The 15,327-nt window shown below is 44.8% G+C and overlaps 1 protein-coding gene across 1 annotated transcript; it reads left to right on the forward strand.

Annotated features, from left to right (window-relative positions):
- Window positions 1-1,034: 1,034 nt before the first annotated feature.
- CLDN24 (claudin 24) lies at window positions 1,035-14,898 on the forward strand. Its single transcript, XM_019666940.1, has 2 exons — window positions 1,035-1,346; window positions 14,395-14,898. The coding sequence occupies exons 1-2, from the start codon at window positions 1,035-1,037 to the stop codon at window positions 14,737-14,739; spliced, it is 657 nt and encodes a 218-aa protein (XP_019522485.1). The 3' UTR covers window positions 14,740-14,898.
- Window positions 14,899-15,327: the final 429 nt, after the last annotated feature.

Consider the following 15,327-nt stretch of genomic DNA (forward strand, 5'->3'; position numbering starts at 1 on the left):
CAGTCCTGGGAACCTGGCACGTGATCGCTTGTCCTGGCCTTTGAGGCCCTGTGTTCTCTGAGGGGCCAGCTCTGCAGTATGCTCTCAAGGTGTGGCCTAAATACAAACAAACAAGATGAAGCCTCAAAGGTCAGCCCCATTGTGGCTCTTACTTTCAGACCAGGGTCTTTTTATCTTGGAGGTGGCAGGTGTCTTTATGCTGGGGCTGCTTTATCTCCGTGGCTTAAGTGTCAGCGAAGGCAGCTCAGCTCTGGACAGAAAACACCTTTTGGATACTAAGAAGCCATGCTTTACTCCAAGTCCTTAACAAGGATAGAGTAAACCTCCCAGTGAGAGAGATCCGGAGCTTCCCAGCACTGCCCTTCCTCACTAAGTACCTCTGGGCATGAGCCTCTGTCTTTTTCATTTTAATTAACCCACTGAATCAGCCTCTACCTTTCAAAGGAATCTGAGGGATACTTTCCTGCCAAGTCGACTGAGTCCCTGTGACACTCCAAAACGTGGGCCAGGCCCTTCTGTAGGTTAAGGAAGCCTGAGGAGAGTGAAGATTATAGGGAAACAGTCTACCTTTCTTTACAAGGGCTTGTTTTGCATCCTGAAATCTCAGATTCAGCTTTTACAATGAAGTCCTGTTATACAGAGAGCTGGCCTTTTATCACCACTTAAAATCTAATTAATCCATATTGAAGCACAAAGATTTCTGTTGTCTTTTAGGGTGAGGGGTCATAGAGCCTTCTTTGTTCATCCTTAGACTTATAATCATCAAGCATTGGGGATATAATTTTACGAAGCAAATTGGAAGGTAACAGATCAAATCCTTATCAGAAAGCCTAACTCATAGTTTTAACAGAGTCCGTCATCCTTTACGTGAAACATTATATTCAAGAACAAAAACGCACTTCAGAGTGCCCAAGGAGTTAATGACCAAAGCTTATATTCCAGGCAGCATAGGACCAAGCCCGTTACACTACTATCAACCACAAAAATAGACAGTGGCTCCTATAGGGGTGGCCAGAGTCGCAAGATTTGTTGCAATGGCTTTCGTCTTTAGAGTAGCAATGCAAGTTGTTGGACTTTCATTCTCTTTGCTGGGATGGGTTTTATCCATTATTACAACTTATCTGCCACATTGGAAAAACCTCAACCTGGACTTAAATGAAATGGAAAACTGGACCATGGGACTCTGGCAAACCTGCGTCATCCAAGAGGAAGTGGGGAGGCAATGCAAGGACTTTGATTCTTTCTTGGCTCTTCCTGCCGAGCTCAGGATCTCCAGGATTTTAATGTTTTTGTCAAATGGGCTGGGATTTCTGGGCCTGTTGGTCTCCGGGTTTGGGCTGGACTGCTTNTTAAATATAAAATTGTCCTTCCTGCTAAGGCTGATGGAAATCTCTGTGCTGATAATATCTACAGCTCTTCTCCCAAAGCAGGATTCCAGAGAAACTTGGCAAGAAACACTGACTCTGAATCCAGCCCCCCGGCCACAGCCACAGGTCAAGCAGGTGAGCTGGTGGCCACAGGAACCAGAGTTGATGACCCAGGTATCTGATCCTCTTAATCTGAAGGCAAGTGAGGCAGTCACACAAAACTGCCAGGGGCGGCCCAGCGTGAGAGGGGCAAGCCGGTGAGAGGACCATTCACTTGTGTCTGAGGAGCAAGAATGGGTTTCGGGGCAGGCAGGCTGAGCCAAGCCTGCCTAGCAAGCCTTTTCCATTGGCACACACCCCAAGTTCAGGAGAGTCCAGCTGTATAAAGACTTTGGGAAAGGCACCTGTCTTGGCCCGGGTACAGTAACTGATAACCCAGCACTGAAGAAATGCAGTTTCACGTCATCTTCCACAGGTGGGTTTGAAAGACAAAATACAAAATTAAAATAGCAACATTTATTGAGAGCCTCTGGCGTGCGCTGAGATTTCAGTCAGTATCCCCACTCCTCCCAGCCACTTGTGCAAGCTGGCATGTTGTTCCTACTCTTACTATCTTACAGGTTAGGAGACTGGGGCTCCGAGAAGTGAAGCAAGTTGTCTCAGGTCACGTAAGTGTAAGCAGCAGAGGCAGGGTTTGAACCCAGGTCTTTCTGATTCCAGAGCTCAAGCTCTTCCATTTCCCTTAAATAATCTTTGATTAATGGAGAAGCCTCATCCTCTTTGGGGGCGGGGGGTAATCCATGTCATAATTCTGAAATCAGACCATCTTTATGAGTACGAAGTGGGGTTGTCAAAGGCCCTTCATGTTGACTGGGTGAAGCAGGGGCCGCTGTGGGAGCTTCCTGGCACAGCTTTATTCTGCTGGCTCCACGACCGGGTGGAACTGGGGCCGCATACCTCCTCCTCTGTAGCAGCTGGCCCTTGAGCAGGGAGCAGGTGTATTAACACATAACAAGGAGTTTATGAAAGAAAAGGCCATGACAAAAAATACTGCTGAGTTACAAGGATTTCCTTTGCAAGGGGTTTTAGGAGAGAAATTTCCCACCAGACCCCTTTGCGCACTGTGTTGGGAGAAACCGGAATGGAACAACCTGTTGAGAAAACAAAGAGCTTTGTGTCTGGGGAGACAGGTGTACCTGACAGCAGCAGGTGTGCTTTAGTGGGGAGGCCCAAGGTAGGTGCTCCTCCCCCACAGACCTCTTGCTAGCCCAGGCTCAGGCACCTGGGGCTGGGCAGTGCCTGCCTGGCTTTGAGTTGGGACTGTCCGTCTTCCAATGTTCCAGGCTTGCTCTAAGGTCTTTGAGACACAGTTGGCTGCTAAGATGGGTCCCCAGGAAGACTCACTGATCTGAAAAGGTCTGTAAGCATGTGACCTGAGCTCCTCTACTGTGCTGGATGTTTGTTGAGATTTGGGGTTCAAGCATGATTGTAGCAGGGTTTTCCCCAGCCCAGCTCTGTGAGGCCAGCCTGGGTTCTCCTCCACTGCCTCAGGTGGTGGCGATTTCCCACTTCTAACTGGCATGTGTCTGAATGTAGGGACTCTACCAGACTAGGGGGTCACGATTCCCAGAAGCCCAGACCAGGCATAGATGCTTGTAGGTACTTAATACATTTGATTGCTTTTCCATAGATGGTTTCAGGCAGGTGTTGAATGTGTATTTCCAGCCCAAACCTCTTAGACTCCAAGCTCCCTGAGGGCAGAGACCATGACCTGTGGCTGGCAGTAGATGCTCAAGAAACACTTGTTAANGGTATAGATTATTTAATTTTCTTAAGCTATAAACAATAAGCCCTACTTGTCCTTATTACTTCTACTCAGACATAATATCTTAGAAAAAACGCTCCCTTCCTTCAGTCCAGACGTTCATCAGACTGCAACTGCCACAAATCCCTTCCACAGGCTCTGGGGTCCCAGCCACACATCATTAGTGGCTCTGTAACTACCCTCTTCCAGTTTCTAAGGGTCAGCCACTCAGATTGGGTGGGGATAGATTGAGAGGTGGTAAGGATCAATGACAGGAGTCAACCTAGGAGGTGAGGTGGCAGCTGGGCCCCAGCGGGGCTGTCCTCTGGTTTCTGCAGAGAAAATGGCTGTTGGATGCTACCGCTGGAAATGGGCAGAGGATGGATCTGCAGACCACATCCTTAAGAAAGAAGGAAGGAAGGAAGGAAGGAAGAAAAGACCAGGAGTATACACAGATATAGGTGTTGAAGAGGTGAGGGCTAAACATGAGAAAAGAAAAGCCATGGTTAAGAGTTAGCTAAAGGTAGACTCACCTTTGAGGATGGGGATGGTCTTTAAGATGGTGGGTTTTATTTTCCATTTTTATTTCAACATCTTCTCTTACCCATAGCCTGATTTCTTTTAGGTTTTGGATACATGTTAATTTTCCTGTCTGCAGGACTAGGATTTTTGGTGGAACAAATTGCTACATTGGGATTTTTTTTTAATTGAGGTGTAATTGGCATACAATACCTTGGGATTTGAAACAGTCCTGTAAGTGACTCCAAGGCAGTCACAACTCTTTTTTGTACTCATCCAGCATCTCATGGTTCAGATCTGCTCATGCAACCTGAAATGTGATGTGAGTTTACAACAGGCATATTCTAATTTTACACAGATTTATTTTTTAAAGAGCAGAAAATGATTTTGAGATTTCAGAATAGGTTATGAAATTACTGTAATTCAGTTCCCACAACCTCACCACAAAGGCCTCCTAATGAGATTATATCTAAGCGTTACACAGTTGCTTGTGGTTTTGTTTTGTTTTGTTTTTTAGCTGAGCCATCCTGCCACCTGTTGGCAGCTCAGCGGCAGAGGCAACTCAACTCGGGCTGGGACTCAAACTGCTGTTGCTCAGAGCTTGCACTCAGTTGCTTGTTTTTCATTTTTCCTGGTTTGCCCAGAGAGATGGTGATGATGAACCTGACTCTGATTATTTTATCACAATGAGGTCAACTCAGTGAGATATCACAAGGCTGAGGCCCAGAAAATACCATAACTCACTCAAGATAAGGTCAATGTCATTGGGAAAAAATCACAAACTCTATAGTTAGAACAACCATCCCATATGGGCTGACGTCCATTTTTCAGACATGTTCTTTAATCAGTTCTTCCAAACAATGCATTCTCTATTTGCAGGGCTTGCTGCTTTATTCTCAGACAATAATGGTCATTCACTTACTCATGCTGGCAGCTGCCTTCTCCTCTCTACTAAAATTCCTTAATTGGAATCACCCTCTCATTGACCTAAACCATTCATTACGAACTATTTTATACAAGCTCCTGATAACCCTGGAGGAGAGGTGGCACCTGTTTTTCTCTCATTTATGATGTTTTCCCACTCTTGAAAGCTCTATCACTATTCAGAAAGTGAATTTCTTTCATTCTCACATTCACAATGAGGAGCCTTGAATTTAGTAGCAAAACCTGGGATCACTTGGTCTTTGGGTTTTCTTATTTATCCAACAGGCTGATTAGACCTGGTGCTTGGAAATAGGTATTCTCCTACACTCCTGATGGGAATGTAAGCTGATACAACATTTCTGGAGGGCAATTTTGTACCATGTAGCCCAAACTTTAGAATTAAGAATTCATATTAAATACTAATTAATTATAATTAATATTAAATAGTAATAGTAAATAAATTGCTAATAATTTAAAATTATTTGTTCCAATGAATGTTTGTCTAGACATTTACCTTAAATAATCATGGCTATGTCAAATGATTTGATTATAAAGATGCTCATTGAAACAGTTCTTATAAAAGCAAAAAAACTGGAACCCCCAAAGTACATAATAATAAAGGATTAATTAATTCATGGATTATAAATACATTTTTATGGCTTAACCACACAATGAACTAGTGTATGACCATTAAACATGATAGTGGAAAAGGCTATTTAAGGCATAGCGTCATATCAGTCAGGATCTCGAATTAGGATAATCTAAGGAGGGTTGGGNGGACTCCTAGGAGTTGTGCAACACAGTGGTGCAGATCTAATGGCCCCAGACAAGCTGGACATGGGCAGTGATGCAAATTCAAATTTTACCTTTTGTTCCCCGAAACCCCTCATTTCCCATCACCTGGTTGGGGCTGACTTGTTTTCAGAGGCCTTAGGCTGATGTTCCTTTACAGTCATTCTGGAATGCAGGACCAGAAGAATCCCTGTGTTAATAAAGTCCAGAGCTCCCTAAGGTTGGAGGATTGACATGCGATCGTATGGAGCTCCAGACCTTCCTGAGTGAACCCAGGGACTTGTCAGGAGGAATCTACGCTCCGATGTTCAGAAAGTCAGATATTACAAGTCTGCTGCTCCTTGGCCCTCTGTTTCTCTTGCTTTTCATCTTCTCTGTGAGTAATCTCATCCCAGCCCAGGGATTCACCTATTATTCACGGATCTCCGCAAACTCCATCTCCAGCTGCAGCTTCTCCCCTGAGCATGCGCTAGACCCGTGAAGCCACAGGAGCGAACCACAGGCACCTGGAACCACACACGTCCAGGGTGAAGCTCAGTTCTGCCCATCCCCACCTTCCCACCTGTCCCCACCTGCTGCACCTCTACTTCTTGTCTTGGTTAAGGCCGTCACAATCCATATAATAATACTGAAATCTCTTCCTTTCGCTCTTACAGGTCACTGGGCTCTGGTGATTCTGCCTTCACTAGCTCTTCCTGACTCCCCATTTTCACTGCTCCTGCCCTAGATTAGGTCTCACGGCTCCGCCTTAACTACTGAAGAACCTTCTAACTGGTCTCTAGCTCATCCTCAACTCAAACATGATAATGTCAATCTCTTGCTTCAAGTCATTTTTTTTTTTTAGCTTCTTTCCTTGTAGGACAAAGTGCACATTCTTACACATAGAATACAGGGTCAGGCCTCTGCCACTCAGGATCTTTTCTGTGTTCTTTGTTCTCCGCCTCTCAGCAGTGTCAGGCAAGTTGGTCACGCCACCAGACGTGAAACATCCTCCTGTCCTGGCTCCTGTACCCCATGTCTGATTTTCCACTGGTTGCTTCTCGGTCACCTTTGGGGCCCACCCTCCTCTACCCCTCTCCAAGATGCTGGCGCTCCTGAGTTCCATGCGCTGTCCTGTCTTCCCTTATAATCTCTTAGTGATGGCATCTTGTCCGTGACTTTAAATACCATCTGAAGGCTAATGGTGCCCAATTTAGGCTTCCAGCTCGGGTCTCTGAGCACCAGATGCTTCTGTCCAGCCATGTACTCACATCCTTATGGGGATGACTGATATGATCTCGAACGTAACACAACCCAAAGAACTCTTGATTCTTCTCATCCTTCTCTCTCCTTGGGTCTTTTCCATTTCAGTACATATTGACACTAGTTACCCAGAGGCTAAAGCCAACATCCTTAGTGTCACCATCAACTCCTCATCCCGTGTGTCAACGTCTGCTCCTCATCCCCCACAGAGGTCACCAGCAGGTCCTGCCTACTTAATCTCCAGAGAACACATTCTTCCATTTCTCACCATCTCCACGAATCCCGCCCCAGATCAAGCAACATCATCTCCACTGCAAGAGCCCCTGCCCTATATACTCCTTCCGGCAGCCAAAGGAATCGATTTAAAAACACACATTGCATCATGTCAGTGCTCCAGGCTGTACCAGCAGGAAGCAATTACACTGAAACCTCAGCCCCTGTCCATCCCCTCCTGGCCTGCATGTGGTGTCACCCCTCCTGTACCTCCCTTGCCTCACCTGATCCCCACTTCACCTTGCTCACAGGTCTGCCACACACTGCCCTTTGCTTGGTTCCTGAAATAGGTCAAGTATGTCACATTTGGCTTTATACTCACAGTCCCTCTGTCTGGAATGGTTCCCCGGGTCTTTGGTTGACTTTCTTATTGGTTAGTCCTTGCCTCACATGCTACTTTTTCAGAGACTTAGACCATCCTGCATGAATCTTATAAGATTCTGGGATCACCTTGTTCTTTCCTTTACACTTGTTTATTGTCAATCTCCCTACCCAAAGGGCCAGGACTGTGCATTTCTGAGTCATCCCTCTAGCCCCTGGGCCTAGCACGGTGCCAAACACATAGTAGCTGCTCAATACATAGCTGTTGAGTAGCTAAGCACTGTGACCCCAGCCTATTTTTCTAGTGCTACCTCCTGTCGTCCCCCTGTTCACCTCATCTTCCTTCTGGCTGTTCGCCAGGATCTGGAAAGAGGCTACCACTTATGGCTCTGCCTCTGCCCCTGTCGCCTCCACCTGGAGTCATGCCCTCCTACCTCACTCTGTCCCTCCCCCAGCTCTTAGTACAGTTTTCAGAGCATCCCAAATGTGCATCAGTTAATGTTTGCAGGGAGTCTGGTCTCTCTCCCAGAGAAAAGACAAACACTCTGAAGGCCAGGGCACCAGCTGGGGCTGTGGATTTCTGCCAGAACCAGCAGTGGGGGAGGGGGAGGGTGGGAGACACTGGAAAGAGCTGGAATCTGAGCCTGGAGGCCAGGTCTTAGTCTTGCTAAGTAGGTGCATCAGGTCTCCAGGCCTCAGCTCCCTGTGAAATGAAGTCACTGTGGTGTCCGAGTGCCGGGGATGCCTCTGGGATACCACGAGTCTCTAGACACGCACCTCCTTCAAGAGTAGGTGCCAAGGCTGTCAGTGCTTTGCAATGATTTTCCCATTTTGCTCACTGGAAATTAACCTAGCCATGAGGGTTGTGAGCCCAGATTAATATTTAGAAAGGCTTTATAAAGAAAAGAACCCAGTTAATCCCGAGATAGAGGGCTTTTCATTTCTATTTGTGTAGTGGGTGGAGGTTGTGTTCCTGGCTAAGACATTCCCATATTCCCCCCCTTAAAGCCCCTTTGCTGTCACAGTGTCTAAATTTACAGCCACAAAGCCAGCATAAGCTGCCTTGGTTTCAGTCCTCACTGCTGTCGGACGTCTTCAGCCACTGACTCTGGTCCAAGGGAGAGGCACTGTGCTCCGTGAATGCAGAGGGTTAGCAGGTAAAGCTTTGAAACAAAATGGAGAGGTGATCGTGACAATAGCCAAAGATTGCTTTTTACAGCAGGAAATGATTAAGGTCTGGACTTTGGTATTCTATAGGCTCGGTCTTAATCCTCTGCTCTGTGTATGGCAAGCTAATTGGCTTATTTAAGTCTCTGATTCCTTATCTGTCAAATGGAGGTAATAATAGTGCCTACATTCTAGGTTTCTTGTGAGGATAAGTAAGATAACACAGATAAAGCCCTTATCCTAATGCTTAACAAGCAGTAAGTGCTCAATAAATACTGGCCATTATCATCACACTTTATTCTGTCTCTTAGTTCCATCATTCGCTGCATGGCAGGATGTCCTCTTCACTATCCAGAGCTGAGATCTTGCATTATTTTTCAAGCTTTTGTCTTTTAAGGCTTGGAATAAAATCTCAGCGGGGATCTCAGATAACTAGGTGTTCAGAAACTCTCCACCCCCCCACACCTGACCACATGAGACTGAATCTGATGGCAGCCTTGGACTAGCAGAAACAGCAGGACAAGCACTGAGGTAAACTGCTCGGGCTGGCGGTGGCAGGAGTTTGTGCCAAACCTCTCAAAGTCTGCATAACTCAGAGAATTTGGTCGTGACCATAAATTTAATCTGCAGCATAAAATTATAAAACCAAAGAGATAAAAAAAAGGTGGGGGGGGGGAGCCGGCCGAATGGCACGATGGTTAAGAACTGACTTGGGATGACAGAGGGCCCCGGTTCGGATCCCACATATGAGGGCCAGTGACACTGCCCTCTACAGCTAAGATGCTGAACAACAGNGAGAGAGAGAGAGAGAGAGAGAGAGAGAGAGAGAGAGAGAGAGAGAGAGAGAGAGAACAGGGCTGGGCTGAATAACTGATGCCTGGTGTTATGATCTGCATGAGAGAATGAAAGGACTTGCCCATATACATAAATATAATAAAGCCCCCAAGTGTTATCTTATATGACATAATTTGATCCGTGCTTGTCTCCCGACATCATGAAAGGAAAATGGTATTCATGCTTCATTTTTAAAGCCCCAAACCAATCCTGCTGTCTTCTGTGTGATCTTTAACCACTGGCTCCTGACCCATAACAACAAAGAAAAAAGACCGTGCCCTGGCTTTAAGAGAATGGATTTAATTGTCTTTGTTTGCACAAACTGAAGCCAGGCCTATGAATAACCATGCCTACAGGTGTAGAAATGCTCTGACATCCACCTGGCTTTAGACCATGGCAGGGTAAGAACTCTTCCCTATACTGAGTGTGCATCCTGGAAAGGTTTGATACTGAGTATACAGGCTTGGGGGAGGGTGTCCTTAAGTGCTCCTAGCAGAGCCCTGGCTCTTCCACTCAGCATCTCAGTAGATACTCCGCTCTTTAGACAACTTCTAACCTAGACCTGGCCTCCTACTTCTTTTGGTGTCTCGCCATAGTTTGTCAGACTATCTTAAGGCCACTAACCTTTGTATAGATGAGACAGATTGATTACATTTTCTGCTTTTCATTTTTTCACCTTGAGGATTGGTAAAATAATTGTCCTATAACTTGCAAGAAACTTACGGGGAAGGTCTTTCTACTTCTGCATGGCTTTGAGGACCGGAGAACCTGCGGGTCCTCATATCCTGAATAGGTGCAAACATGCAAAAGTTGGAGTGTTTCTGAGCAGGAGGAAAGAAAAGGGTCGAGTTCTGAGCTGTAGGTTGGTATTTGAAATCCCCTGTGATCAAGTTTATCTCGTGACAGCCTGAAAAGCTCCACACCCTGCCAGTAAGGCGCCATCTCGCCCAAGGGTTTTTTTTTTTGCATATGTGGCTATGCAAAAGTTATTGAAAACCATCTCTTAATGATTAAAATTATTTCATTACCCATTAGAAGAGGAAGGCATTCCAAAGTTATTTTAGTTTTTAAATTCTTATTTTCCCACTGTCCTGTGTAAAATGAGAAAAAAAAGTTTTTTCATAATTATCCATTTGAGCAGAAATTCCATTTACCTTGCTACCTGGAAGGTCCTATGTAGTGGGTTGCCTGGTGGTGTCCCACAAAACATGTCCATTTGGAACCTGTGAATGTGACTTTACTTAGAAAATCTACTTTGCAGGTATGATAATGTTAAAGATCTCAAGGTGAGGTCATCCTGGATTATCTGGTGTGTCCTAAATCCAATGCAATTGTCTTTACAAAAACAAGAGACAGGCTGAAGAGGAGAAGGTCATATGAAGCCAGAGGCAGAGAATGGAGGGATGCCAACAGCCACTAGAAGCCAGAGAGGCACAGAACAGAATCTCCCCTTAGTCCTCCAGGTGGGGCACAGCCCACACCTTGATTTCCAACTTCTGGCCCTCAGAACTATGAGAGAATGAACTCCTATTGTTGTAAGTCATCCAGTGTGTGGCAATTTCTTAATGCAGCCCTAGGAAGTGAATACAGTTTGTCTTTGCACGTCATCCATTCTTGTATATATTCCTCTGGTCACCTGGTGGCCTTGGAGGCAGTTATGTGATACATGCCCATCATTCTAGAGAGCACTTTACCATTAAAAAGTTGAGGCTAGNAACTAGACTGAAGAACAAAAAAGGACAGCAACTTGTCTATTCTCCTTCCCCCAATTCCCCAATAAAAAATATCTTAAAAACAAAACAAAACAAAAAAGCATGCTTGTGCCTATATATACACAGTTTTTAAAATAAATATAAACTCGTACATGCTTTGAGAATCTGTTCCTATTTCTATTGTACATGCTTTTGAGGTGGGGCAGCAAAACAAGAGTGTATGGAAAAGGCGTTTTGGGGTTTGGCACAGCCATTTTGTAAGAACTCTCAAAGCAGCTATGTTTCACAGTGTATCTGCAAAGTGGGATCTAGGCCCAGGTAAACCAGAGTTTTCATTTGGATGGTGGTGCAGCTATCCAAGGCCTTCAGAGGGCTCAGCCTGAAAAGTTTCAGCCTCTTGTTGCTTACAGATTATCCTCTGGAAGTTTCCCACTCAGCTGGGCTTTTTCTCACTAAACTCTAGTGGAGAGGTTACCCCCGGGACCAGAAGTAAGATGGTATCCTTTGAAGTGGCTCCAAGATATATGGCTATGATTTCTCCTTGGCTTATTACAAGCTATGAATAATTTAGGGTTGCATTTCCACCCCTAGTCTCCATTGACTATTCAACAAATCTCAGCTTTGCTCCCCCCACGCCCCTTTCTGCCTTTCATTGCCCTGGAAACATTTAATAAAGTATCTGGCATTGAGTTTGTGCCGAAGCATTCAAGAAACACTATTGAAATGACCCAAGCACATGCATGTGCATTGACTGGAACCAGCATATATATTGTCTTGAAGTCATGTCCGGGAAGCATTATGGACTTATTGTGGGTATCCACGCTCTGGAGAGACATTTATAGCAACAGTGAAAAGGCCAGATAATGGCCCTATTTAGAACAGCCATTTAGTACCATAAATACATTTCCTCAAATAAATCTGCTGATTACCCTCACACTGACTTGACAGCTCAGCCAAGTGCTTTGCCCTAAATGCTGCAAAAGGCCCTGCCGTATGTCCATCCACATCAGGGACCTCAGAGGAGGGAATAAAATTGGTGGGCTCTTTTTGGAAATGATTGCACAAAATGAGAAAAGAAATGGGGAGGAAAAAATCTTGCAGGAGCAAGCATTTATTATCTAGCCAGCTGCCTATACGAAATCATAACTACTGCTTCAGGAAAAATCGACTATAGCCCAAGATCCAGACAAACGTTACTACAAATACTTTTTGAGATGACAAAAGAAAAACACACGTTTTCTTTCAGATACACTATAAAACTGAGGGTGAACAGTGGAATGCTGGTGTATTAACTCTTCAGAGGGTCAGCTCGTTTAAAATCCCTCAGGGCCTCCCCTTGGCTTTTAGGATAAAATTCAAATTCCTTAGGATGGAAGAAAAGACCCTTCTTGGTTGAGCTGTTTTCTCTCTGCCACTGGTAGCCTTCCATGATCTCTAACCTTACAGAACCACCAGCAAATGTTTCTTGTTCTCTCTCCTATTTCNCTGTCATTTGCCTCGGGGTCAAGCTCACACAATTTTTGAGGTGGCAGATACTCACAGGGGCCAGGCAGGTAACATGAATGAGTAAAGTGGGCCAGTTGTAAGAAATATCGATACAGATATGCTTTATGTTCAGTTTAAATGTGTAGGAATACTCTTTACACCTACAAATAATCATACCTTTTTTTTTTTTAATCGAAAGGTGCTCCTCCCATCTACCTTTTGTTTTCCCACTTTGGCTCAAGACACGGGTATTTAGAACAGGCAGATCCAGGTTTTGTGGGTCCTGATGCAGATGCAATTTTGAGGGTGTACTTTAAGAAAAGAATTGCAACATGAAGCTATGCTCATGAGCAATTCAAGTGCATTTTAAATTGTTCTTTGTTGCATTGAGCTGCACAGATGTGATAGGAAATAATTCTTGGATGAAGTACATTGATTTACTGATGAATACGGGCAGGTTTGTCACTGGAAATACTTGTCTTTTCAGGTTATTTCATTGTGTTCGTTCATACAATTCTTTGTGTTAATGTTTTATCTGGAACTGACAGACATCATCACGACAAAAGATGTGTCAGATACACCAACACTTGACATGATACATTGGGTACATAAAACATGCAGCTTCACACACAGATGTACTTTCTGCTTGAAGTACTGCTAGAGATTTGTGTCTGCAAACACAGGGATTTTGATAAATTCTATTTCATATCATTCCCTCACCAAAAGAAATATGGTGCATTTACAGTGGTGTATGATGCATTATGAACTGTGTTTCAAACAGGAGAGAACTTCTATTTTGACAAGGTGTTAATGAGAACTGAATCCTCTACTTACAATTTTGTGTATCTGAGGATTGAAAGGATTTTCTGCAGACCAGCTTTCGGCTCTGTACATTTCAAACTTGTTTCTCCTCACACTGCCTGCATATTTTCGGTGCCAACCCGGGTAGGTCACGTTCTTACTGCCATTGGACCTCTGGGCCAGCATCTTCCGTGGGGGAACTCCTAGGGGCTTCCTACAATGGGACTGGCTGTCAGGGGCTTAATATTTGGAAGTAACTGAGAGCCACATAAATGTTTCCACTAACCTCAACTAAATGTACCCCTAACTCATTTTCTCTTTAGTTGAATCCCCCCAAAAGGAGATGCTCCAGTGCTGACCGACATGGGATGGGTGGGAAGAAAAGTGAGAGGAAGGGTGATAAAGGGACACAGTAGGAAGGAGCTATGGTCTTGATCATTTGCAGTGAAAATATATTATTCTTGCAAATTGAACAAAAAAATACTAGCATGTGAACCAACTGCTAGGCCCCCTCTAAGAGTTTGGAATGCACTCATGCAGATGAGGGGCCCCAAAGTTTAATCTTATTAACATCATGGAAGTCTGCCTCTGGTACATAGAGATGGTTTTCTACAATAAGAAAACTGATAAAGGCTTCCGGTCAAGATCATGGACTGACACAGGCTTCTGCTCCCCACCTCCCCGTCAGCCCTGGAGAGAGAGGCATGGATTAGAGGAACTAACAAAAATAACAAGCTCTTTTTTCTCCTCTTTCCCAAAAGGCTTTGGAAAAATCATTGCCTGTTCGTTTGCCACAGAAATCAGCAGCAACAATTCAGGTCATTGGTGCGTGTCTGAGGCACCAATATCAGAGCAGGACAAAAGTCAGGACAGGAAGAGGAGGGAGAGAGGTGGGTGAAAATAGTTGGGGCTTCATTCACTCCTCCACCCTTTTCAGTCTCCATGGAGAGACTGTCTTCTCCCCGTGTTGCTTACTTAAGACTAGATGAGAGAAGATTTGCATGATGGAATGTCAGCACGCAGAAGTGGTCAACCAGGGGTTCAGTGGTGCCCTTGCCTCGTTGCCATGGAGCTCACCCCTCTCTACTCCTTAGCTTCCGAAGAGGCACCCGGACCAGGACCTGGCCTTCAGCCTGATGGGCGTTGCCTACANTTGAGAATTGGAGAGAGACAGCACGAACTCAAGAAACGACTGTTAATCCTGGGAGGAACTCTCCTCTGGACAGCAGGCATCGCAGCCCTTGTTCCAGTCTCCTGGGTGGCCTACATGACAGTCCAGGAGTTCTGGGATGAGACCATCCCAGAGATCGTGCCCAGGTGGGAGTTTGGGGAAGCGCTCTTCATCGGCTGGTTTGCTGGGTTTTCTCTCCTTCTAGGAGGGTGTCTGCTGAACTGTGTGGCCTGCTCCTCCCAAGCTCCCATAGCTTCTGGCCACTATGCAGTGGCAGAAACGCAGTGTCCATACCTGGAAAATGGAACTGCAGACCCGGAAGTGTGACTTTGACAAGATCAGAGGGGAGTATTTTCTGCATCAAATGTGATGGAGGGGTCTACATGAGAAAGGGGTCTTTGTGATGTAACTAAATCTGTGCTGCTCGCCTTTTCTCATTTAATAACTACTTTTCTACCCTAGATTTCCACCCCCTCCCAATAGGGAGACGAGGCAGTCTTATATCTAAAAGACAATTATTATGTTAAGCATTAAATAGGTATGAGCAAAAAAGTTTCAGCATCCTGGTTATTTAAATCAAAATGTGGTGGTATATCCAATAGTCAGTAGTAAGCTTTCATGTGTTCATTTTATATTAGAAACTTTTTCTATTTGTTTTTGTTGGTAGCTGACAATGATAATTAGTTTGTTTCCTAAAGAGAAAAACTAACAAACTGAAATCTTTCAAGCATCCTACATTGGCCAAACCACAGGTTAAATCTACCCCAAAGTACTATTTCCATAGTAGTGACTTGGGCCTTTTTGATCAGAGGTGGTTTGTGTTTAGGAAATTACAAGGCACCCTGTGTGACAGGGTTTTATGAAGCTGAAAGGTTTCCATTCAGTACATGCTGATACTCTAAGATTCAAAATACT

The sequence above is a fragment of the Hipposideros armiger genome, unplaced genomic scaffold (genome assembly GCF_001890085.2).
Source record: "Hipposideros armiger isolate ML-2016 unplaced genomic scaffold, ASM189008v1 scaffold_481, whole genome shotgun sequence".
NCBI lineage: Eukaryota > Metazoa > Chordata > Mammalia > Chiroptera > Hipposideridae > Hipposideros > Hipposideros armiger.